At 56.6% G+C, this 26179-nt stretch overlaps 1 protein-coding gene across 2 annotated transcripts in view; it reads right to left on the bottom strand.

The window, feature by feature from the left end:
- Positions 1–26179, bottom strand: part of RGS3 (regulator of G protein signaling 3) — a 77971-nt gene that overhangs the window by 18806 nt on the left and 32986 nt on the right. For both annotated transcript variants that reach the window (XM_064727417.1, XM_064727419.1), the window contains 2 exons: positions 21152–21192; positions 7922–8044 (listed from right to left, as the gene is read on the bottom strand). In XM_064727417.1, the coding sequence (XP_064583487.1) occupies positions 7922–8044; positions 21152–21192 (164 nt within the window). The remainder of the gene's footprint in view (positions 1–7921; positions 8045–21151; positions 21193–26179) is intronic.

Here is a 26179-nt window from a genome sequence, read left to right as displayed (position 1 = left end):
CTCTGCTCCTACAAGGCCAGTCCCTCTCGTGCCACCCCCATGCACACGGGCTGGGAACCCGACCCCAGGCTGGGCATTCCACCTCACTGACAGAGACAGGCGAGTGTCCTGATGGTTCCAGTGAGAGCACAGCGAGGGCTGTGTGCACAGCCACTCCCAGACACGGGCTGGTTTTATCTGCCCCACAGCCACCCCTCACTGCTGCAGTGACAGCCTGAGCTCAGCTCTGCTCCAGCCGGACCTTGGGCACACACACGTCCCCTGCTCAGCCAGCTGCAGCCACATGAATGCTCCTGGGATGAGCAGGACTGTGCTGCCTCCTCTGCCTCACAGGCAGCCACAGCTTTGCAGTGGCACAGGAAATGTGGAAGCTCCCTGGTGTCACTGGACACAGAGCTGAGCTCAGCTACACGTGGCCACCATGGACAGCAGTGACTTGGCACAGCCACCCCCACAGCTGTGCCCAGCTCCCATCCTGCCTGCACTGCTGAAGGGAGCTGGGCCAGGGGGGGTTTGTGCCTGTTCCCTCTCTGAGGCCACCTGGCTGGCTGCAGGTGTGTGGGACACAGGATGTCACCACACTGGGGGGTCTGGATGTCCCTGAGACTTTGAGCACCCCAGTCCCCAGGGCTTCTCAGTGAGAAATGACCCAGCCACCAGCCCAGCCTGCCCACACCCACTGCTCTGTGCCCACTGTGAGGGGGAAACAGCTCCTGAGCAGGCTCCAGCTGCTGCCTGCAGCCTCATCACTGCAGGGCAGGTGCCGGGGGACCCAGAGCTGTGAGATGATGTCTGGGTCATAAATATCCCTGGCAGTAAAAATCCTGAGTGGTGGGAAAGGGGGAGGAAGGAGCAGATCCTGTCACTGCCATCAGCCCACAGAACCCTTTCCCTTCGGTGCTGCTCAGCAGGAGAATCTGCAGCTCTGTGGGCAGGGCAGAGCTCTGTCCCCTGGGCAGGATGAGGGGGAGTGACAACCAGAGCCTGGTGCATTTAGCCATAGCAGATCCACTGGGAAGGACTCACCCCAACACCACGTACACAGGACCACGAGGCTGGGGCTGGAAGCTGTTCCTGTGCTAGCAGAGACCACTGGAAGGAAACATCCACCAGGAGGAGAGGACCTGGCAGAGCCGCTCTGCTGTGACTGCCTCCAACAGGACCATGGCCAGAGCCACACACAGGAGGGAGGAATCCCAAATGGTCCCAAACCCTACACTGGTGGCTCCAAAGGCACACACAGCCCTCCTGCAATGCTGCTGGCAGGCCTTGCCCTGCTGCTGCATGGGAAGGTGCTCGTTCAGGGCAGGACACCAAGCCTGGTGGAGGGCCAGGGTGCCACAGGGACAGGATGAAGCTGTGCCTACCAGTCCCACACCACTCTGGGCATCACCACCCAAAGCCCCCTGGAATTTTGAATAAATCCTTTAACTCTGCAGAGATATCAGGGTTTGGATAACTTTTGCATGAAGTTATTTCAACTTGGCTTCAGAGGCTGCACAGTCACACACTCACAGTACTCTGCCATGCCAGGGGGGAAGAGATGGACCAGCCACCCGAGGCAGGAGGTGTTTGGGCACAGGCAGGAGGGGTTTGGGCACAGGCAGGAGGGGTTTGGGCACAGAAGAACAGGGCTCCAGCCTGGCAGGCTGCAAGAAGCACTTGCAGCACCTCCATTAAATCACAGCAGCGCTGGCTCAGAGCACTCAGCTCTGCCCACCCTTGCAGATGATCTCACCCTGCTCAGGCGCCGCTGCTGCCAGCGCTTTCCCCTTCCCAGCCCTTCTGGGGATGGCCAGGAGCAGCCCTTCAGGGTTTAACACTGCCTCTGGCCATGATGGAAGCGCTGGCAGCTGCTCCTGCCCGGCTCCCTCCAGCCTTGTGCTGCTGCTAGGGGTGAGGGGGTGAGGGCTGGCAGGGAGAGATCTGCTCCAGAAACCTCTGGGAGAGGGGACAGCTCTGCCCTGCTCATGGCTCAGGAGCACAGCCAAGCAAAGGAACGATCCCAGGGGAGCTGTGGCTCTGGGCCCCTCTGCTCCCCTCCTCCTGCCCCTGCCTTGGGCACTGGGAGTCCCTCAGTGCCACCAGAATGCCACCAGGGCTGGCAGCGAGGCCAGGGGAGCCAGGGTGCAGTGACCCAGGGCTCAGGGGAGGTGACAAACAGATCAGCACCCAGCCCAGCATCCCATCCAACCCACAGGCACAGCCCAGCTCCCTGGGGCCTTGGGACGTGTCCTTGCTATGGAGGCTGGAAGCCAACTGATGTGCAGCTGCTCAGCCTGGAGAAGAGAAGGTTCTGGGGAGAACTTAGAGCCCCTTCCTGTGTTTAAAGGGGTTCCAGGAGAGCTGGAGAGGGACTTTGGACAAGGGCCTGAAGTGACAGGACAAAGGGAATGGCCTTAAGCTGAAGGACGGCAGGGTTAGGTCAGATATTAGGAAAAAATTCTTTACTATAGAGGTGGGCAGGCCCAGCCACAGCTGTGGCTGCCCCTGGATCCCTGGCAGTGCCCAAGGCCAGGCTGGATATTGGGGCTGGGAGTAACCTGGGATAGTGGAAGGTGTCTCTGTCCCTGGCAGAGGGGTAGAACGGGACGATTTTAAAGGTTCCTTCCAACCCAAACCAGTCTGTAGCTCCATGACTGTTCAAGGAGGGACAGCTTCCTCCAGATTTTAAGTGGACAGAGCTGCACTGGAGCCTGACTCAGAGAGGAAGAGCATCTCTGGTCCCACAGCCTCACAGATCTATGGAGCCTTTGGCTGTCCTCAGCAATGAGTTTCCCCAGTCCAGGATGAGAGCTGCTGGTGGAACAGTGGAACACGACTTTGTTCTGGTTTTGTGACCTGGCTGCATGTGCTGCCATCTGATGCTTTATCCCTCACTGGGGCAGAATCACCCTCAAGGTTTCTCCCTTCTTTGAGCCTCCTGACAGCACAGTTAGGGGCTCAGAGGGTATGGCCAGGTTCAGGTTGGCCCTCCAGATGCTGCTGTGCTGTGCTCAGCCTTGGCCAGCCTCTCGTGTTGGTGTGTGGCAGGAAAGGCTCTGGTGAAGCTCCAGGCTTCCTGCACCCTTGGCCATGTCCTGCCCCACAGCAGCAGATGAGCAGAACCCTCTGGAGCAGATGGCACCCATGGGGCAGCAGGTTTCCAGCCCAAAATGGCAAGACTTTGGCCAGAAACAAAATGAGAAGGTACCAAATCCTCCCCTCCTTCCCCATCAAAGAGCTGATCACACTCTGGTTAAACTGCTCAGAGACACAGGGAGGAACGGGGCTGTCCACAGCCTTGTGCCCAAATGTTTGTCACAGCCACCCCAGAGCCTGGTGCTGGACTGTGCACTGAGGGCCAGGAGATGCCCCAGTGCAAGGAGAAGGGATTTACTGGGACAGGGGGTGCCAAGGAGCAGGGATTGTGGGGGGACAGCAAGGTGGGTGCCTGGGGTGCTCGGGATGAGGAGGAGGAGGCAGGGGGTGGGACAGGAGAGGGATGACCCCCACTGAAGCAGCTGCAGGTGCCCTCCCAGCCCTGGTTTCAATCAGCCCTCCATCACACACTGTTTGCTTTTGCCGACAGCTCATTTACTCGCACTTGTCAAGCACGTTGTAAATAAGTGAGAGAAACAGCCCTGCCCTTCCTGAGCAAGGCACGGCCAGGAAGGGGCCGGTCCCCCCGCCGCTCATTCCCAGCACCGGAGCCAGCGCTGCCAGAAGGGGCCGGGTCATCCACGCTGCTCCCAGCAGGGCTGGGAAAGCGCTGAGCATCCACCACCGCCCTCGGGAAACAAGGGGAGCACCCGTCCTGGACTCCCAAAGTCCACGCCACCGAGTGTCCGTAATTATTTAGCTTAAGGATAATCTGCATCTCTCAGATACAGCCAGCCATCATCTCCGAGGTAATCTCAGGTCACGGAGCCAGAAGGGAAGAGTAATCAGCCGTTCTGAGTGTGGAAGACACAAAGAAACAAGCAGTGAGAATCAGACGGTGGCAGCAGGTCTGTCACACACAGGGGTTGTGCCGTGTGTGGAGCTTTACTATCACACACAGGGGCTTGGTGTGTGTGGAGCTTTTCCATCACACACAGAGGGGGTTGTGCTGTGTGTGGAGCTTTTCCCTGGCAGCCACAGCAGCTGGAGCAGTCCCAGCCCAGTGCCTGCCCTGTCCCTGCTCTCTGCATTTGCCCTCTCTCCCTTCAGCCAGGCTGAATTTGCCCCGCTGGTGCAGCAATGTGAGGGGAGCCCAGCACTGATGGTCAGCACCGGAGCCGGGGTTGGCTCAGTCAAAGCACAAAGCTGCTCCTCTCTAATCACATTGCCGAGGCTGTGGTTCCTGGCAGCCCCAGCCAGCCTCCAGGCTCCTCACAGCCCCAGAGGGGAAGGTTTGCTCCAAGATGGGGATGTGTTTTAGAGGGACTTGCTCAGCACAGTCACAGGGCAGGGGCAGCATCCCAGAGCAGACCTGGGCACAAGGATGAGAGGGGGAAGGCTCTGCAGGTGCAGAAAATACCCACAGGGTAATTCCTGAGCTGCTGCAGGTGCCTGGGTGGGTTTGCAGCTCAGCGGAGTTCAGCCAAGTCTTACAGTGGCAGCAGAGCCCCATTTGCAGCACATCCCTGACACTGACATCTGACACTGGGGACAGACAGCTGGACCACAACAACAGCCTCGCTGTCCCCAGAGCTCCTCCCGCCCTGACTCTGGCAGGAAAAGCCCACTGGGAGCAGGGCTGGGCTATCACAGCTGCATCCCTCATGGATGTCTCTTCCTCCATCTCCAGAAGAAGATGCTGCATTTGCTCAAGTCCCCCAGCAGAATCCAACAGCTTTGCTCCAAAAGCAGCTCAGAGAGCAGCAGTGCCAACACAGCCCCTGCAGGGCTCATCCTCCTGGCCTGACACCATCCTCCCTGGGGACACTGCCAGGGGCACTGCCAGAGGCACTGACAGCTCTGCAGAGCCTGGCCCTGAGCCACCTTCCCGCCCTTAGTGCTGCCCTGCCCAGGAGAGCTCAGGGGGGCCTTGAAAAACAGGAGGCACCACCCAAAGCCCCAAATCTGTCTGATATCTGCACAGCTTGAAGGTTGTAGCCATGGAGGCTCCTGAGGAGCTGCTCTGTGCTCGGACAGTGTCCCTTTTCCTGGCTCCAGCACACGGCTGGCACATGGCACAGCTCTGCTGGCACCAAGGCTGTTCTGGCCCTTCATCCCCACCCCACAGCAAAGCCCACATCCCCTTGGCCAGACTGTGGCCACAGCAAAACGAGCTGCCTCTTGCTGAGCTGCAGCAGTTTTGAAGGCTTTGCAAATCAGATTCATGGCCAGGCTGATATTTCCAGCTTAATTTGTCTGTTCACAGAGCACAGACACTGAGTTTTTTCCCTAAATAGCCCTAGTATCAAATCACTGGTAAGCCAAGCTAATGGATCAGTTCTCCCTTGCAAGAAGCAGCTGATTTTCCCAGCTCCTGCCTCACACTGCTCTGGCATCCCCAGAGAGGTCTGGACACAGCCCCAGCTGCAGCTCTCCCAGGTCAGGCTCCTGCCCAGCCCCGTGTGCCCACCCTGCCCCAAGCACCCTCCCTGTCCCCTCAGGATCTCCTTCCTGCATTTCACTGCTCCTTCTTTCATTTTACACCAGGTTTGCTTTAAAATTGCATCCTGGGCTCTTTACACCTTGCTGGGACGGAAATGATGCTATAAACTCAGTTTACAGTGCCTGGTAGTTGCTGTCACACTCCTTTTCTCCCTCCTGGCCCCACACCCCAGCAGTGGGATTTCCATCAGTTTTGGCAAGCCAAGACAAACCCCCCTTTGTCACGACTTTGGAGAGCCCGTGATGGCTCTCCACAGCACCCAAAGTACACCCTCTTGGCTACTGAGGCACAGAAAAGCTTTTGAAAGAGATGCGATGTCCTCTGGAGCACTTTTTCACCTGTCCTGTGGCCAGGCTCCTTCTAGAGCTGAGAGCAGAGGCTGCAGCCCCACGCCTGTCATGGGCTGGGGAGGACAAACAGCCCCATGCCCTGAAAGCCCCAGAGCCCAGAACTCCTGCCATGACAGAGTCCCATCGAGATGTCCCTTTGAGACACTCCGATTGGAAATGTCCCTGAGCAGCTCCACCCTGGATGGTCCCCAGCCCATGGCAGGATCACAGCCAGCCCAGCACAGAGCTGCAATCAGTGGGTTCCAGCAGGGCTCCGTGCCCGGGTAGTGCCAGCCGGGTGCCCAGGGCCAGCAGAGGTGGCCGAGCTGTCACATGTGTGCATCAGTGGCCCGGGGCCGCCCGCAGAACGGGAGCTTGGGTTGGTAACGAGGTTCTCAGGCTTTGTACGCTGCTGTTGCTATTTTAGTCCGCCTGAAACGTGCAGCAAAAGGAATCCGGAGGCTGTGTCTCCTGCGGAGCTGTTTGTGCTGACCCACTTTGGGAGCCTGCGGAGCCGCAGCCACAGCGCCGGGAGCGGGGCCGGGCAGCGCAGGCCGGGCTGGGCCGGGCCGCAGCTGCGGGAGGAGCCACCGGCCTGGGCCTGAGGGGACAGGGACCCACACGGGGACAGAGACCCGCCCTGGGCCTGCAGGGGACAGACACCAACACGGGGAGGGGACAGGCACCCACCCACACGGGGACAGCCACCCGCCCTGGGCCGGCAGGGGACAGGCACCCACACGGGGACAGCCACCCGCCCCCCCGGCAGGGGACGGCCACCAACACGGTGATACCCACACGGGGACAGCCTCCACACGGTGACAGGGCCCACACGGGGACAGCCACCAACACAAGGACAGGCACCCGCCCTGGGCCAGCAGGGGACAGGCATCCACTCGGGGACAGCCACCCACCCACACAGAGACAGGGCCCACAAGGGAACTGCCACCCACATGGGGACAGGGACCCCCACAGGGACAGCCACCCACACAGGGACAGGCACACACATGGGGACAGGGCCCACAAGGGGACAGGCACCCACCCACATGGGGACTGGCACCCACATGGGGCAGGAACATGGGCCAGAAGCTGCTCCACCACCCTGCCCAAGCCAAGGGAGGGATCCGGGCGTTTTACCCCCAAAATCCCCATCTGCAGCACTTAAAGCTCCTCAAACACCCCACACAGGGGTTTCTCCTCTCTCAGGGCAGTGTCACCCTCCAGGGGTTTCTCCTCTCCCACAGCAGTGCCACTCTCCAGCAATCCAAACCCAGCCCCCAGGACACAACAGGACCCAGCAGAGAGTGCCACTGTCCCACACAGCTCCGTGGGGCAGCCCCAGAGGAAGTGGTTTAGGGTGTTCACTGCACCCACAGAGGGCAGGCAGAGCCTCAGAGCCCTGCTCACACACATTTCTGCGCCAGAGCTGCTGAGACAGCGCTCCCGGGCCAGGCTGGAGCTCCTCAGTGTGGGGAAAGTGCTGGGGCTGCCTTGCTGGGCATGAAAAACAGCACTGCCCAAACAAGCCCTCTGTGCTTTGAGCACATCTGTGGGGTCAGAATCAAACACCTGAGCCCACCCAAGGGCACAGAAGGGACAAATCTCTGCCCCACTACTCCCATCATCACCTCAGCCTTTTAATCAGCACCCAGAGATCCTAGCTTGAACCTCTCCCTCTGCTCTCCATCCTGCCCCAGAGGCAGGCTCTCAGAGCAGGCTGGCCACGGGGTTGTGGAGCCTCAGCTGTCCAAATATCCAAATGCAGATGCTGGGAGGTGTCAGTCCAGCCTGCCTCAGCTCCAGCCAGCAGATGCAAATGCAGCCACTGCTCCCCAGGCAGGGCAGGAAGCTGCAGACACAGCAGTGCCTGAACACAAACTCCCTGCTCACCTGGCAAACAAAGAGCCTCCTGCACACCCTCCTGGCAGGAGCATCCCTGACAAAGCCCCCCAGAGGCAGAGCCCGCCGTGCTCCAGGCAGGAATCCCCAGCTCCCGTGGCTCTCTTACCTTGCTCTCCGTAGGAGCCGCTGCCGGATGTTGCTGCTTGGTGATGTTCTCAGCCAGACACCAGCAGATCCTCTTCTTCTGCTCCTGGGAGTAAGCCTCCAAACTTAATAAGCACTCCGACTTCTGACGTAAAGGAAACACAGGCAGGGAGAAGGTCATTAGCTGTGTGTCACAGGCCCTGCAAACTCCTCTGTCCCCACACAGCACAGCAGAGCAGGGGACAGCCCTCAGCCCTGTCCTGCACCCTGGGCACAGGAGAGGCAAAGGCACTGGAGATCAGCTCCCTCCAGGGACAAGGAGAGTGCTGCAGGGGAGCTTCCATGGGGAGGGGAGCAGCACAGGCAGAGCACAGGCAGTCCTGCACCCTGTGCCACTGCAGGGGAAACCGAGGGTGGAAATTGCTCTTTGCCATATGCAAACATTAATGAGGCACCAGAGCATGAACTGGTGAGAATGAGAGCCTTTGGGCTGGGTGGGGCTGGGAGGAAGAGCTCAGGGAAGCTCCAGAGCAGCCTCACTGTCCTGCTGCTCACTGAACACCAGGATAAATCTGGGGATAAAATTCAGAGCAGCCCCCATCCTATTCCTCGTTTAACATCTGGATGAATTTGGGGATAAACTTCACTGCATCCTCCCCATTCTGCTCCTCAGTGAACACCAGGATTAATCTGGGGATAAACTCCAGAGCAGCCTCCCCATCCTGCTCCTCACTGAACACCAGGGTGAATTTGGGGATAAACCCCAGCCTCCCTGTCCTGTTCCTCACTTAACATCGGGATGAATCTGGGGATAAACTCCACAGCAGCCTCCCCATCCTGTTCCTCAACACCAGGATGAATTTGGGGATAAACTCCAGCCTCCCTGTCCTGTTCCTCACTTTACATCAGGATGAATTTGGGGATAAACTCCAGAGCAGCTTCCCTATCCTGCTCCTCACTGAACACCAGGACCAGAATTTAGGGATAAACTTCACAGCAGCCTCCCCATCCTGCTCCTCACTGAACACCAGGATGAATCTGGGGGTAAACTCCAGCCTCCCTGTCCTGTTCCTCACCAGGATGAATGTGGGGATAAAGCTCCAGCTCTGGTCACACACTGTCTGTTAGCAACATGCAGCAAGGAACTAATTAAGAAAAATGATGAGAAGTCATCCCAGCTGAGCCCACCTCCTCTTGTGCCCTTCCCTGCACACACCTTCTGGTCCTCCTGGACAGGTTTTCTTTGGGTCAAATCTCACTCACTTAAGGAACTTTCTGACCAAGTCCCCTCAGCAGCTGTGTCCCAGCCCTTCAACTGCTTATCTCTCATGCTAAAAATTAAGCATTATAACATCTGCTGCCTGCTGGGATTTTGCACGTTTCACTTTATAAAGGGTCCAGAAATGCCCAAGGTTGGATCATCTTCTTAAGTGGCCAGAGGGGAAAAGAAAAAAAAAATCAAAGCACAACTTTAGGACAGACTGCAAATAAAGGAAAAAGAGTCGTTCACTGAGGGCCATAAAAAAGACCTTTTCTTTCCCCCAGAATTTCCTTCCAGAAGGGCAGGTCCCCAGTAGCTGGTTTTTCCCAGAAAGGTCAGAGAGAACCTGCAGCTTTGTGACTCCAGAGACATAACACAGCCAGAAGGGGAAATGCTCTTTAGTCACACCATTTAAATCAGTGTTTGCATTGGATGGGAATTCATTCATGTTCCATCCAAAATCCCCTGAAGTGGTAAATAAACCAAGCTCCCACATCACCTCCTGGGAAAGAGGGCTCTGGCTCAGTCCTTTGCCCCTGCAAGGAGACTTCCATGAAGGAGAAAGTTTGAGCTTTCTTATGCCTGGACATCCCCACACTTATTCCTACAGGTTTTAACACTGAAAATTCCTTCTCAGGCTTCCTGAGCACAATCAGAATAAGCAGAGGTTTGGGATTCAGGGACAGGAAGTGGTGGGGCTCCCCCTTGCCCCCAGATCCTGGGTGGCAGTGATGCTCAGAGCATCCCTGGAGTGTCACAGTGAGTTTTTCCCATCCTGGATGTCCCAGTCTGTCCCAGTCCCACACCAGCAGGTCACCAGGCTGCACCACTGTGACACCCACTCATCCCTAGGAATCATTCCCACTTTAGAGGGGAGGATGGCATCATTTGCTGGGATGGAATCCAGGCTGGCACTTCCCTGCCCCACACCTGTGATGAGAAGAGAACAAAGCAGGAGCTCAGCAGAGCCCCAAAGCTGCGAGGAGCTGTGAGGAGCCCACCCTGATGCTGGAATTGCTGCACACTCCCAGCCTGCCAAGCTCCCGTGGCTCCCCTGCAGCCAGGCTCAAAGCAGCTCCAAGGACATCTCTGTGCCCTGGCTGTGACAGACACAGAGCTCACCTAGCCCAGCCCTGAGCCCCTCCCTGATTCAATTACAGCCCATCTCTTTGATTGAATTTAGCACTCAGCCACGCTCAGCTCCTGCAGGCTGCTGAGAGCAAAGTGTCCCCTGCTCCTTCTGCTCCCCCTGAGCTGCTGCAGGCTCCCCAGCCTCGGCCACCCAGGAGTGGCACAGCCAGGAGAGCACAATTCCCTCTGCTCCAGAGCTCAGGGAAGGGCAGCCAGCCCAAAGTGTGTGCCAGGTATTGTGGGCAAGACTGAGGAGGGACATGAACAGCCAAAATTGCATTTATCCAACATAAATGCACCACAGTGACATTTAACCTCTCCAATGTGCATTCCCCAAGGAGAGAGCTCTGGTTTTCCCTCTCCCATTAACCTGCTCTCCCAAAAACTTTCACCTGGACTGAGGAAAGCCCAACCTGCATGGGCTGAGCACCCACAGCTGCCTCCAAACCCAGGCAAATCCCTTTGGGATGCAGCCAGGTGAAGGGTTGGGTGTTATTTGGGATAAAACTCGTGTTCCTGGAGCCTGGTCCAGGCTGGGTGCTGAGCTGCCCACCCAGGGGAGGCTGGGGAGGGCTCAGGGAGCTGTGTCTGCACACGCTGCCCTGCGAGCTGGGAACGGCCCCCCCTGATTGTTTTCCTTCAGGGAGGCTGCTGCTGGCCTGCCAATATTTACAGAGAGAAAACAGGGTTTGATCTCCAGGGCTGGGAAAGGAGGATGCAGATGGTGTGAAGGGGGCCTTTGCCACCAGATAAAGGCAGCGACTGGAGTGGCTGCCAGTGGCTTTGTGCCTGCCTTCTCACAGTGACAAACATGTTATTGCAGGTGCTGTGTGCTCAGGGCAGTCCCAGCACCCCACACTGCCCAAGGGAGAGCAGCAGAACACAGCAGGTACTGCAGAGAATGGCCCAAGCCAGCATCAGCCCCAGCCAGGCCCTGCCACAGCCAAGGATGCTCTGCAGGAAAAGTTCCTCCTGCTCCATGGGAACAGCTCCCCCCAGGCTGGGACCCAACCCCACAGCAGCCAGGGACAGGTCTGGCCATGCAGAGCTCCTGCCTTGCCCAGCAGACAGCACACAAAGAGGGGCTGTGCACTCTGCAGCCCATAAATCAAGAGAGGAGCTCTCAGAGAATGGCAGCATCACAGGAGGAGCCCCCAGACCCTACAAACTGAGCCCCTGACTGCAGACACCCCTCTGTGCAGGCCCAGCACACACTGGGGCTCTGTGTGGCACTGCAAAGCTGAGACAGCACAGGAATGAGGAGCCAGACTCAGTCTGACACCTCTGGTGCCCTGAGCTCAGTGCCCAGCAGAGCCCAGGGCTGTTCTCTCACCACTGTCTGTCCTGGCTGAGTGAGTGACACATTCCCAGGCTGGGAGGGAGGGGACATGTCACACATTCACAGATTGATTTGAGGTGCAAGGGGCCCTAAAGCCCATCCAGTGCCGCCCCTGTGCCATGGCAGGGACACCTCCCACTGTCCCAGGCTGCTCCCAGCCCTGCCCAGCCTGGCCTTGGGCACTGCCAGGGATCCAGGGGCAGCCACAGCTGCTCTGGACAATTCCTCCCACAGATGCAGGGATGCTCTGGTGCTCCTTCCCCAGGCTCTGTCCCCAGGCTGGTGGCAGGGTGCTTTGGGGACAGGCTCCCAGCCCAGCCCTGCCCTCCAAGGCTCAGGGTTGGGTCCTGGCCAAGGGCAGCAGAGATCCCAGAGGGGAAGTACCTCGGAAACTGCTCCAGACTACAATGGCTTCAAATCACAGAGCAAACCTTCCCAGGGAGAAACAGCCAGCCCTGGGAATATCCTGTGCACAAAACAGGGCACTGCTGCCTGCTGACTTCATGCTCCACCAACCAAGGGCTGCTGAGAAAGTTCTGTTTGCTCCCTGCTGGGGGAGTGGGGGGGACCAGGGCTCTTCCTGTGCGTTTTGGACTGCTAGGCACACTGGTGAGGCCCAAAAAACAAACCCTGGCACTAACAGCAGGGGCCCTGCTAGAGCTGGGATGCCCAAAAGGTGCCAGGGGTGCTGCAGGAGAGGATGTGCATGGAGATAACACTGGCAGGACACAGCAGTCCCTGCAGTCTCAGCAGCCTCCCCATGCATCTCATGCTCTGGGTCTTGTTTTTGGGAGCACAGATGGTGGCATGGCCTGGGGGATGCCCAGAGGGTGTAGATGCCACATCCCTGGAAGTGTCCAAGGCCAGGCTGGACAGGACCCCAAACAACCTGACCCAGGGAGAGGCATCCTGGCCATGGCATGGCTGGAACAAGATGAGCTTTAAGGTCCAACTCAAACCATTCTGCTATTCTGTGGTTCTCTGTTAAACCTCCAGGAGGAAAATCAACCTGGAAAACCTTTTCCACCCCCTGTGGAGCAGCCAGTGAGGACACAGGGCTGTTTTCCAGGCCTGGCAATTGTCTTTACCTGGCTCATGAAGTAAAAGCCTTCCCAGGAACCCCTGAGAGGAGCCAGGCACGGAGCTCCCACTGCAAACACAGCAGAGAGCAGGGCCAGCACCTTCCTGCTCTGCAGACATCCTTTCCTCTCAGAGCTGAGTGGCCCCAGCAGCACCAAGCTCACCCACCCAGGGCCAGCACAGCCCCAGAGCTTCCCCAGAGCTTTCCCTGCCTCTTCCCTGGCACAGCCCCATGGGCAGAGAGCTCCAGCCTCAGTGAAAACAGCCCAGGGCCCTCTGGAATCCACACCCCGTGCTGTCTGGGCCTTTTTAAAATCTCTCTGCCACTGTAAATGCACCATATCTACTCTACTTTTTGCCAACACCTGGGAAATGACCCCAAAATTAAAGTGGGGGGAGAAAACGAATGATTTTTGGTTATCTCAACACTCAGGGTCAGGCTGAGCTGTGTGAAGATGCACAAAACCAGGAGAGCAGAGTGTCCCTGTTTATGTGCTCCTCCAGCTGGGACAGGAGCACTCCCTGCTCTGCTGAAGAGCCCTGAGCTGGGAGCTGGCAGTGCCCAGGAGCTGGCAGTGCCCAGCCTCTGGGTTGTGCCAGCCTGGGGTTTCTGCCACTGGTGTCACCCAACATCTGACCCAGGGAAAGCCCCCAGGCCAAGAGGTGAAGCCCAGGGTCTGTCTGCACAGAGCAGCAGCCTGGGCCCAGCTCCAGAGCCACTGCCTTGGGTGTCCCAGCTCCAGAGCCACTGCCATGGTGTCCCAGCTCCAGAGCCACTGCTATGGTGTCCCAGCTCCACAGTCACTGCCTTGGTGTCCCAGCTCCAGGGACATCCCAGGAGACAGCAGGGCCAGGGGGACATTGCACTGGGGCTGCCATGGGATGCTGGGTTGGGCACTTCTGGAACACCTCAGCATCTGGGGCCATCTGCACATGGGCTCATGTCACAGCATCCCCCAGACGGGCTTCTCCACAGGCTGGCATTGCTCTGACTTTGCCTCCCTGCAGCTGCAGCTGGGACTGCTCAGCACCACCCAGACAAATGCAGGGGCTGGGACCTGAGGGCCTTTGGAGGGGGAAATGGAAAGCTCAGTTCAGGAATGAGTTAAGCTGCTGCTGTGGGTGTGGCATGGCACAGGGACTCAGTGTCCAGCTCTCAGGGGTGACTCAAGGCTTGGGGAATCTCTCCAGCATCCCAGAAAGGAGCCATGGAGAAAACAAAGGCAGTGCCAGAGGGCAGGAAAGGATTTTTCATTGGGTAACATCTCCTGGCCACCAGCAGCAGAATGGAGCAAAGGGAGTCCCCCTTTCCCTGAACAGGATGGGAACAGAGGTGCCCAGTTCTGTTCTCTCACAATATTCATGTCACAAAAGGGGTGAGAGCCAGGAGTCTCCAGGCTGCCTCTGCCCTGGGACTGATCCCAGCCCTGCCTGCAGTGCCTCCCCCACAGCCCAGGGGATCCTTCCCCTGTGCAGGACAAACCCATCACACAAATTACAGCCACAAACCTGACAAGCACCTTCTCCTGTCCTCTTGAGAATGAGAGGAAACTGAGATACAATTCCAGCAGAGCACACAGCCCATTTCCCACACAAAGGCTCATCTCCACTCCCTTCTCACTGAACAAATTCCCCTCAGCTGTTCACTTGGGCACATAGCTTTGATGTCTCCCCCAGCCCTGCCCTTTTGCCCTCTCCCTATCACCAAACCATCTGCCCAAGTGCTCTCTAGGTCTGCCCAGACAGTGCCCAAAATGCTCCTTGCAAACTCTGCTGATGATATGTCCAGAACAGCCAGCTCCAAATTACCCAGGTGTTTAAAATCTGCCAGAGTGTCCCTGAGACTCGTCCTTGGTGCCATCAGTAAATTGCTTTTCCCAGCATTCAGATTTGCTGTTTGGGGACAGAACCTGGGCTCTCCCTGGCTCCTCCCTTTGGGCCAATGCCACATCCCAAAGGGCACCCAGTGAGCAGGGAACACCTTGGGACAGGAATGCTGCTGTGTAATGAGCTGGGCCATGGGTGGAGAGAGGCACAGTACACAGGCTACAGCATTCTGTGATCCATTTGTCCAAAGCATCCCCTGGGCACAGCTGAGGGGGGGAACAGGAGCAGGGATGTGCCCACACAGAGCCAGGCTGCCAGAGCAGCTGCCCCTGGATCCCTGGCAGTGTCCAAGCCTGTCCAGCGAGTGCCATCCCTGGCCATGGCAGGGCTGGGACAAAATGATCTTTAAAGTCCCTCCCAAGCCAAACCAGTGTGGGATTCTCTGATGGCCAAGGTGAGGGACAGTGGCATTTCAGAGGCTCTCCCATGCAGGATGGGCATGTCCAAGGCAAAGCCAGCCCAGGCACAGTCACAGCATCAATTTGCTCAGCTCTGAACGAGTGCTCACCACAGCAGCACAAGGATTTGCTGCTGGAAGGATTTTCTGTTTCCCAAGACAAACTCCTGTGTCTGCAGATGAAAACTTCTAGAGGAAAAAGAAAAGATCAAACTTGGCAGTGCTTTTCAAAGGAAAAACTTACTGAGCTGTTTGGTTTTAAGTCGATTTGGTCTGAATGTGTTGGGCTGGAATCAAACACTTGTAACAATGCATTAAACCCCTGACCTGCAGTTTCCTCTCAGCAGGATATTTCCGGAGCAGGGAAGGGTGTGAATGCAGCCCTGGAGCACACTCACAGCTCCACACAGCTCCCTCTGAGGCTGCCCATTCCCAGCAGGCAGCAAACATTCCCTGCTGACAGCTTGTACACATCCCATGAGGTGTGTGTGTCCTGCAGGGAGTGGGGAATGGGGAAAATGCAGACAAACTCCCACACCCCAAATCTTGTGGGGTGCAGAAATGTGGGTCCACACTGAATCACAGAATCACAGAAATTCTAGGTTGGAAGAGACCTTTAAGATCATCGAGTCCAACCCATGTTCTAACACCTCAACTAGATCATGGCACCAAGTGCCACATCCAGTCCCAGAAACCCAGACTGGTTTGGGTTGGAAAGGACCTTAAAGCTCATCCCATCCCACCCCCTGCCATGGCAGGGACACCTCCCACTGTCCCAGGTTGTTCCAAGCCCTGTCCAACACTTGGGCACTGCCAGGGATGCAGGGGCAGCCACAGCTGCTCTGGGCACCCTGTGCCAGCTCCACCTATTGCAATGCTCAAATCAGGATTTAAAATCCCAAAAGGAAAGATGGCCCAGGCAGGGTCTCAGTGCACTGCCAGGAGTTTTTAACATATCAGCTGGCAAACATAAAAAACAGAGGAGCTGTAATGGCCATAAACTGAAACACCAGGAGTTCCACCCAACATGAGGAAGAACATTTCTCCACGAGGGTGGCAGAGCCCTGGAACAGCTGCCCAGGGAGGGTGTGGGGTGTCCCTCTTTGGAGACACCTGGACACCTTCCTGTGCCACCTGCTCCAGGTGACCCTGCCTTGGCTCTTCTGGGACTCTGTGATCCCAGGTACACACTCAGGCATTCCTGAGATGTAAAGGTGCCACCTTCACCTCCAAAATCCTGGCTCATGTCTGTGCTGGGGCTATCACAGCCACCAGAAGGAACAAAACCCCCACAGGGGACAATCCCATTTTACAATTCATTCTAATGCCATTCTACATTCAGCCTTTCCAGGATGCCAAGTGCCCCTCTAGAACCGGGTCCATGTTCACTCAGGATCTCCAAACCCTACAGTTCTCACCTTGCAGAGGCTGAAAAACAAACACCCTTCTGCTGGAACCCACAGCAGGCTCTGCAGCTCCTGCTTAGCTCTGCCTGCAAACAGCCACACTGCCCAGGGTTCCAACTCTGTGCAGTGATTTATTACACACAATTAGACAGGATGAACAGCAGTATCTTTTTTTGTGACACTTCCTGAAGGTTGGAATTTTCTCTCTTGTTTATAATAAATTAAGGAACTCACAGGTATAAGAACATACTTTCGTTTTGTAATGTGTCAGATCCAAATGCAAATCTGTGACCTTATGGGTCAGAACATTACTCAGAAACCTTCAAGATGAGCAATAGCAGGAGGCTGCAGCTCAAGGCTTCAGCAGAGAGCTCTTCCTGCAGCAAAGGCAGTGGCAGCCTGGCCCCGTGGGCTCCTCTCAGCTCTCAGCAGCACTAAACACATTAGTGCTCATTGCAGATGATTTGTGGGCAACAAACAGCAGCTCAAGAGCTTCCTCCGACCTCCCAGCCCATCACAGCAGCACAATGGATGTGTCTGCCCAGCCCAGGGCGACAGGAGCCCAGCTGAGAGTGGCCACAAACCCCCCTGGGCCACCAGCAGCAGGGACAGAGCCAGGAGAGGCTCAGGGCACACAGAGCCAGGGATGGAGCAGGTCACGATGGGGAGAGACCCCTGAGGGTGACACGGGGCCAAAATGCCATGAGAGCTCACACATCCTGCCCCTATCCATCCTCATCCCTTCCAGCTGCCACGGGCTGGGCAGCCAGGCAGTCCTGACCCCCCTCAGGAACCTGAACATGTCCCCAGGGCACAGCCAGCCCCTCTGCAGGGCAATCCCTGTCCCCAGGGCACAGCCAGCCCCTCTGCAGGGCAATCCCTGTCCCCAGGGCACAGCCAGACCCTCCCAAAGGGCAATCCCTGTCCCCAGGGCACAGCCAGCCCCTCTCCAGAGGAATCCCTGTCCCCAGAGCACAACCAGACCCTCTCAAAGGGCAATCCCTGTCCCCAGGGCACAGCCAGCCCCTCTCCAGAGGGATTTCTGTCCCCAGGGCACAGCCAGCCCCTCTCCAGAGGAATCCCTGTCCCCAGGGCACAGCCAGCCCCTCAGGGCAATCCCTGTCCCCAGGGCACAGCCAGCCCCTCTCCAGGGCAATCCCTGTCCCCAGGGCACAGCCAGCCCCTCTCCAGAGGGATTTCTGTCCCCAGGGCACAGCCAGCCCCTCTCCAGGGCAATCCCTGTCCCCAGGGCACAGCCAGCCCCTCTCCAGAGGGATTTCTGTCCCCAGGGCACAGACTGCCCCTCAGGGCAATCCCTGTCCCCAGGGCAGAGCCAGACCCTCAGGGCAATCCCTGTCCCCAGGGCACAGCCAGCCCCTCTCCAGAGGGATTTCTGTCCCCAGGGCACAGCCAGCCCCTCTCCAGGGTAATCTCTGTCCCCATGGCACAGCCAGCCCCTCAGGGCTATCCCTGTCCCCAGGGCACAGCCAGCCCCTCTCAAAGGGCAATCCCTGCCCTCATGGCACAGCCAGCCCCTCTGCAAGGGAATCCCTGTCCCCAGGGCACAGCCAGCCCCTCTCCAGGGCAATCCCTGTCCCCAGGGCACAGCCAGCCCCTCTCCAGGGCAATCCCTGTCCCCAGGGCACAGCCAGCCCCTCAGGGGAGCCCATCCTTGCAGAGCCCATCCTTGCAGAGGCTGTTCCCACAGCCAGGAAGGAGGCTGAGCTTTTCAGCAGGGCAGAAGAAGGTGCCACAAGCAGAGTGTGGCACCCACTGGACACCAGAGCTGCCAGGTGCTGGGGAGAGCTGCACTGAGATGACCCAACGACTGCTGCAAGTGCCACTTCCCAGTGCCCAGCCCCAGCCCTCATCTGAGAGCAGGCCCACTGCAAAAATCACCTTATCACACAAACCCAGCCTCCCACCAGGCCAGAGAGGGACCCACAGCCTCCCCAGTGACCCCTGCAGTGTTTCTGTGAGAGCCAGCCTGCAGGGACACCTCTGAGGGGACTGTCCCCTCCCAGCCTCCTGGTGACACCCCACAGGCCTGTAAGCAAAGATCTGCTCCCAAAATGTGAATGCCAAAAAGAAAAGAGAGATAACCTGAAGGAGATGTTCCTGTTGTCTTCCCTGCAGGAATCAGATGTTGGAATGCTCCCAGGCTGGCTCCCAGAACATCCCATCCCTTCTGAAGAGCCCATCTCTCCACATGGGACCAAGGGCACAGCCCCTGCACTGCACATCTGGGGGGTTCCTGCTCTCCTGCCCCATCCCCAGCCCTGCAGCCCTGTCCCCCCTCCCTGTGGCTCCTGGGGAGGTGACCTGCAGGTCACAGGTCACTGCTTCCCAGAAGAGACGTCTGAGAGAAGTGTGCTGGGAGAGCCCCATGCTGCCCTGGCTCACTGCTGACTCACAGGCACATCCCCACCTTGTTCCCCTTTCAAACCCCAATTTCCCACTGCTGGGTACCCACAGCTGGCAGGTTCCTGTCCCCTCCACCTTGGAGCCAGCTGAGGACAGAGCAGCAGCCTTGTGTTGGGAAGGATGAAAGTTTGACAATAAGGTCTCACAGATGCTTAGCAGAAAGATTTTTAAATGTAGAATCTGAAGAAGGAATAGAGATGGAAGCAAGTTTTGATACAGAAGAAAAGAATTGCTGAGCCAGTCTTACTGGATAACCAAGGAGGCGTTAGGTGTGTTAACAAAGTGTGTTAACACAACCTAACAAAGGTGTGTGTTAGTTAGAAGGGGTTTTTATGGCTTAGAGCAAAGGATAAACCCATCCCAAACAAGAAGATGTTTTTACCAAGCAGAAAGAGAGCTCAGGCAAACAAGGCAGCAAAGTTGCAAGTAGAAAAAAAGTCTCAGAATTTTTCACTGCAAAAAAACTGAAAAACAACTTCTAGCTTAAACTGCAATGTACTAACTTTTAGTGATTGGAGAACAGTGACATGAATATGGTAATTACAGTAGTTATGATAGGCTATAGATAATAGTTAAGGTATAGATTGGTTCTACTGTATTCAGGTGCTCAGCAAAGAAAAGTCTATAATGCATTGTAACCAAAACCAAAGGGTCTCCAGGCCTGCCTGCAGCTGGAGCTGACAGCTGTGGCACAGCTCTGTCACCCACCCTGGACTGCTGTAACCTCTTGGATACAATAAACTGCATTTTGTATACAATAAATTGCATTTTGGATACAATAAACTGCATTTTGGAGAGCTCCTGGAGTTCCACATCTCTCATTTCAGCTCTTACAGCCATGGGGATGGGAGGGAAGGGTGGCACAGGGCACACCCTGCTTGGCCAGGTCTGTCCCCAAGCCAGGGCTGCCCAGTGTCACCTCAGAGCTGGGCTGGCAGTGCAGGGGGGATCACCCAGCCCTGGGGTCCAGCACGTGGCAGAGCTGCTGGGAAGCTCCACTGCCCTTGTGAGTGCCCCAAAGCAGCCCAGGAGGAGCAGCCAGGGTTTGCAGAGTCCCACAGCGTGGCCAGTCCAGAACTGTTGAAATCCATGGGGGAACAGGAGGTGGGAAAGCAAAAATCTCACATTTTCTATCCAAGTGCTCCACTCCAGCTACAGCAATGCCAGGGATCTCCATCAGCAGAGCTCTCACAGCCAATTAGGCCCCTCAGAAGAAAGCCCAGCCCTTCATTACAGCCTGACAAAGACACTCTTCACATCTCAGGATCTCATGAAACACAGCCAGCTCTGTTTTGGTCACTTCTACTTAGGGGCACTGAGCTTCCAAACCAAACATCAGACTCTGAGTGCATTTTTCCAAGTGCCTGAGAAATGCTGGAGAGGCTCATCCAAGCACCCAGCCCAGCCTGGCTGAGTCACAGCGCAGCTGTCCCCAGCCCAGGGTGACATTGCCTGGGACACACAGTGAGCAAAGCCAGGGGAGGCTCAGCCCCTGCCACAGAGCACACAGCAGACAAGGAAGGAAGGAACAGGAGAGGAGTGCAGGATTCTGCAGTGAGTCGTGCCCTGGCCCAGCTCCAGCCTCTCAAGGTGAACAACTTCCACCCTGAGCATTAGCACCCAGCCCTCACAATGGCTCATTATTGCACAGGGCTGCTCAGCAGTGTTTGCCTTTCTCCTCTGTGCCCTGGGGAGCTTTCCCAGACCCACCTTCCCACCTCAGAGAGTGCAAGGCCTTGAAAGCAGGAACACAGCAAAGTCACTGCGAAAGCAAAAAAACCCCAAGGCCTTCAATGGTTAGGGAGGTGCAGTGAGAACCAACTCTGCAGAGTCCTTGACTTGACAAAAGGGACTGTGCCACAGTCTGGGTGACTCCAAAGCTGCTTAGAGCACTCAGCCACATGTGGGTTTACAGCTGTGATTTTGCTTTCACACTGGGCTTCCTTATTTTATTTGAGGGCTCCAAACCTGGATGTTTGAATACAAGAAAAGCAAGGTGCCTAAAAATAATGACAAAACACTTGGCAAAGAAATCTGCCCCCAGGGGTAAGAATCCTAAGAGAAAACAAAAGTGAGATGTCTCAAGGAAGATCCACAGGGAGAAGGGGAAAAGAAACCTGTCCTAGTGCTACCCAAGCTCCTTTTAGCAGCTTCTTATTCACAGATTCTACAGCCATTGCATTTCTTTTCCAGGCTTCTGGCAAATTCATTTAAAGAGAAGTTCAAATTAATTTTTTCAGTGCTCCTTGCCCCAGAAAAAGGATCAGAGCTGTCAGGACCTGCCCAGCTCTCACTGGAAGGTTAAAGTGGAAATCAGCAGCACTCACCTCCGCCAGGTAAAGGATGCAGAACTTGCGATCTTCTGAACCTGCAGGGAAGAGAAACCGGGGTCAGGGTGAAGCTGCAGCTGCATTTCTGCAAGAGGAGCCACTGGCAGAGGAACTGGCTGAGAGACAGCCCTGAATGAGTGTTTGTTGTTGTCCCCAGTACCAGGCTGTGAGCTGGGTGATGTATGTGGCATCTGCCAGGGCCGGGCACGGCGGGGCCCTGCAGGGACTCAGTGCCCTGGCAGGGATCCTCCCGAGGTTCCTCCTTTGGAAAGGGTTTGCTGCATTCAGAGGCACTGCAGGCCCTGCTGCCCAGCCTGCCCTGGCACCTGCAGCCTGTGGGAGAGTCCCAGGGGCTGCACAGGACCTGCAGCACCCACAGAGCCATCCTGGGAATCAGGGATGGGTGTCTCCATCCTATCCCTGGGGGCACTTTGCTCCCAGGAGGACTCACAGAGAAACTCCTGGTCCTGCATCTCATTCCCAGCTTCTTGCCCCAAGTCCTGGCTGCTCCTGGTGGTCCTGGTGGTCCTGCTGTCTGTCCCAGCCTCCCCCAGTGCCAGCAGCTGGGGCCCTGCCTCTGCAAAGGGATGGAGCCAAATCCCAGAGCAATGGGAAGCAGCAGGATGGGGCAGGGGCAGGAGCTCATCCTGCTCCTTTGGGCTGAGGACAAACTGCCCAGCATGGGGACACCAAGGAGACCCAGCCAGGGAACTTCCACAGCTTTGTGCAAGGAGATGGTGCTGGGGACAACACAATCACCAACTCTGCCATCCAGCTCCTGCTGAATGATGGAGCAGCCCAGAGCAGCTCCTCAGCTGCTGCCAGACACCCCAGGAGATGTGTCTGACCCCAGCTGTGTGCCAGGCTGGTCCCTGCAGGCCCAGACTTCCCTGCACCCAACCAAAAGGCATTCCTGAGGATCTGCCCTGGCCCTGGTGTCTCCCCAGCCTCGAGGGAAGCCAGCTCCAGGCATACACCAACCCACAGGAGGACATGGAACTGCCCCAGGACAGGGTCACCTCAGCTCTGGAGCAGGACAGCACAGCTCTGGAGCAGGACATCCCATTTCCAGAACAGGACATCCCATCTCTAGGACAGGACATCCCATCTCCAGAGCAGGACGTCCCATCTCCAGGGCAGAACATCCCATCTCCAGGGCAGAACATCCCATCTCCAGAGCAAACATCCATCTCCAGAGCAGGACGTCCCATCTCCAGGGCAGAACATCCCATCTCCAGGGCAGAACATCCCATCTCCAGAGCAGAACATCCCATCTCCAGAGCAGAACATCCCATCTCCAGAGCAGAACATCCCTTCTCCAGGAGCTGGCTGGCCCCTTCACAGCCCCTTGGCAGCACTGTGGGGCTGCTGCTTCCCTGACCCTCCTAATGCCATTATCTGTGCCAGGAGCCCAGGGCTGCAGCCTGGCCATGGATGCAGATCCCACTGCCAGTGGTGTCAGCACAAGCTCTGCTTCATTTCAGCAGCCTGAGCTGCTGGATGGGAACAGGCTCTGCACAGGGCTGGAAACACCCTGTTCCCTGGAGGAAAACAATTCTCCTGCTGCAGGCAGCAGCCCAAATGTCCAGATAAGAGCTGTGACCCACCGAGGGACTCGGGTGCCTCTTGAGTCACTCCCTGGGCCACGTGAAACCAGGAAGAACTGGCCTGGAGCCCTTTGCTGGGTGTCTATTCCAGCTGTCCTTTGTGGGGTCACAGCTCTGCCTCCACTGCCAGCTTCAGTCTTAATGCATTTTGCAGGATTTGGGCTGGAAAATCCCTGCAGGGACACCAGGACACTGTGTGACAGTGGCTGCTGGAGCCCAGCACCACTGGGACTGCTGCTGTGGCCCTCTCAGGTGTTCCCAAAATCTTCCCTGTGCTCCCCCAGGGCTGCCCCTCCACATCCTCATTCCCAGGAGGGGAGGGAGCTGGATCCTGGCAGCAGGAGGAGCTGGGCCTGGCTGGGAGCCCATCCCTCACCTCAGCACACAGAGAAACACCCACTGCCCCCATGGCAGTGCCTGAGTGCTCCCAGCCCTCTCCCATCACTCCCAGCAGGACCACCAGCAGCATTTCCCTGTGGAGCCCATTGGACCCCCTCACCCCGTGCTTTTCCCCTCAGAAAAGGCTGGCACACCACGAGTCCTGCTGCTCCTGAGCTGGGCCCTGCTCTGCCCTGCCCCAGGACCCCTCCAGGCTGACTGGCACAGCAGGTCACAGCACATCCCAGCTGGGTTTCCTTAGGAGCTTTAACCAGGTTTTCCCTGATGATGTTGTTATAGATACATATTATAATATTGGCTTTTCACAAATATAAAAATGGATTTTATATGAGTAGTGTAAAAGTAACTTTGTTACAAATATATATTTTTTATTTCTTTTGTTAATTAAGCTTAGACATACTAGTGAAATAGCTATACTTGCATTAAACTGCCTTCTTAGATGAGATAACATTCAATAAACATATGAAGAAGACACCTACTACAGATGTGCCAACTATCAGCACTCACCATGGAGTGTCACAGTGTGGACCAAGGCCCAAAAACTAGAAATAATAAAAATAGACTAAAACCACGACCAAAAATACACATACTCTAAAAAAACAGATTCAAGGAGCAGATATGCTAAACAATTCTTAGAATATGTAAACTAATTTAAGGAAAAGTTTACTATGCAAAAGGGTCTGTGAATGTGCAATAGGCTGATGTAATTAAAAGGTATTTAAAGGGTATCCCCAAAGATAACACTTAGGTGCCAAGATGCACCCAGCCCTAATAACCTTTGCCCCATGGTCCTTGTCTCCTATTGTTCTTTATTAAACTTTTTACATTTTCACAGAAGAGTGAACGTGCTTTTCATAGTGTGAGGATCCTCATAAAGAAAGGTCCTGTTGGAGTGTGCCAGCCCAGGGAATGACCCTGCTCCCCTTGGGCCTCTGTGGATTCCTTCTGCAGTAACAGCTGATCCTGACAAGGTGCAAACCCACCAGAATTAAGTTCCCTTTCAAATTCCTCTCCCCTGAGCTGTGAATCCTGGCACCAGCAGCCTCCAGAGCCAGCAGCTGCTGTTCCTGTCCCTCCAGGACTCACTGCCACTCACGGCCCAGCAGGACACACAAAGCAGGGGGCCAGTCTGGGCTAAGGAATGGCTTAAATCCCATTTTCTACCAGCCTTTAGGGAGAACTTCAGTAATGCACTGGCTGCCCATCCCAGCAGCTGGGCTGAGGCAGGGCTGATCCCTGGCAGGGCACAGGGGGAGGCTGGAGGGCAATGGCAGAGCCAGGCAGGGCTGACCTGGGTGCAGATTTCACCACAAACCAGGTTTGCTAGGATTCCTTCCATGTCTTCAGGGTGGAGCAGCAGAGCCTGATGTGCCCAGAGCCCAGAAATACACAGGAGAGGCACAGGCTGGCACTGAAGAGGTGGCAGATCCCAGGATGATCCCCAGCTCTGCTCCCCACAGCTCTCGTGACAGCAGCACAGCACATTCCCTCAACCAAAGTCAGGGAAATGCTAAGAAGAAATAAGCAGGAGGAAAAAGCTCACTTGGAGGTATTTCCTTCTCTTCCTGATGTGCTGAGCTGGGGCTGGTTTGCCTTCCAGAGTGACGTGAGCTGAGCCTGTGCCAGGCTGGGCACGAGGCTCAGTGGGAGCTCTGCAGGGACACGTCCCCTGTTCAGCAAAGCCCTGTCCTGCACACCCACACTGCCTGAGCCAGCACAGCAGCTCCTCTCTGCCTCTGCCACTTCCCTGTGCAGCCATGGACAGCACCTGCTGCTCTCAGGATCTGGGGGTGCATGGCTGGTGTTGGGTCAGAAAGATGGGCAAAGAGGGCAGCTGGTGCTGCGGCTGTGGCAGTGCCCTGCTGAGGGCAGGCACCCCGAGGCCAAACCCTCAGCTCTGCTCAGCCAGGCTGGGACTGCACCCAGCAGCCAGGACAAGGTGCTGCCAGGCCCTGGTGCGTGGGATATGCTGCTGGGCACATCCAAACCCAGCTGCAGGAGGGGACAAGCTCATCCCACTGGGGGAGTGTGGCAGGGCAAACCCTGGGTGCTCCTCAGCACTCCAAGGAAGCACAGAAGGCTCATAAACCCCACTGCTGCCCCTTGAGCATCTTGGGGCTGCACAACACAGCAGGATGGGATGTGGAGAAGCCCCTGTTTGCAGGATCCCAGCTGGGGATGGGCTCCCAGAGTGGGGATTAAGGAAAGCTCCTCTCTGTCCCAAAGCTGAGCACACCCATGGGGGGGAACCAGGATCCCGTGTGTGGAAATTCCCACAGTGGCTGCTGAGGAAGCCAGCCCTGTGTCACTGCAGCCAGCTCATCAGCCCGTGCTGGGCTGTAAAGCAGGAAGAGGCAGCATTGTGAGGCAGATCAGACTGATTTGCTTTCGCACAGAGCAGCGAGCGCAGGAACAGGAAACAGCACAATGGCCCTGAGCGCACCGGAGATGTCTCAATTGTTGGAGGCAGCCACACGCCTGTTCCTATTCATGGGCCTCTCAGTCATTCAGGAGAGCAGCAGCAAACCCCTGCCAAGAGGGACAGACAGCTCCCAGCTCCCTCCAGCCGCCTTTGAAGCAGCCCTGCCCCAAGCAGGAGGGTCTGAGCTGCCTGAACAGCAGCTGGGCTGGATTCCCAGTGCACGGGGGATGGCTCAGTGCTGCAGGGACCACATCTCCTTTGGAGAGCCTTGGGAAGCTATTCCAGACAGGATCCAGCCGAGTTATTATTGCAACAAGGAAAGAAGTGGCAGAAAACTGCCCATGAATCCCCCATGCCCGAGGTGAGGAGGCACAGTCCTGTGCAGAGCCAGGAGCAGCAGCAGGGATGCTGATTTCTCCAAGCAGAGCTATTCCTCAGTCTTTGGGAGCAGCCAGGAGCAGCACACACACAGCCCAGGAGCTGACCAAAAGCACTTTAACGAGGAACAATTTCTTTTGTCCCTTTCTTAGAAATAAGCAGTGCTGAGAACACACTCAACAAAGCCCAGGGAGGCTTCAATGGCTTTTCTCAGTGGCT

This window comes from Zonotrichia leucophrys, chromosome 17 (assembly GCF_028769735.1).
Source record: "Zonotrichia leucophrys gambelii isolate GWCS_2022_RI chromosome 17, RI_Zleu_2.0, whole genome shotgun sequence".
NCBI lineage: Eukaryota > Metazoa > Chordata > Aves > Passeriformes > Passerellidae > Zonotrichia > Zonotrichia leucophrys.
Note: the sequence above shows the minus strand (reverse complement) of the source record. Positions and strands in the feature narration are given on the sequence as shown.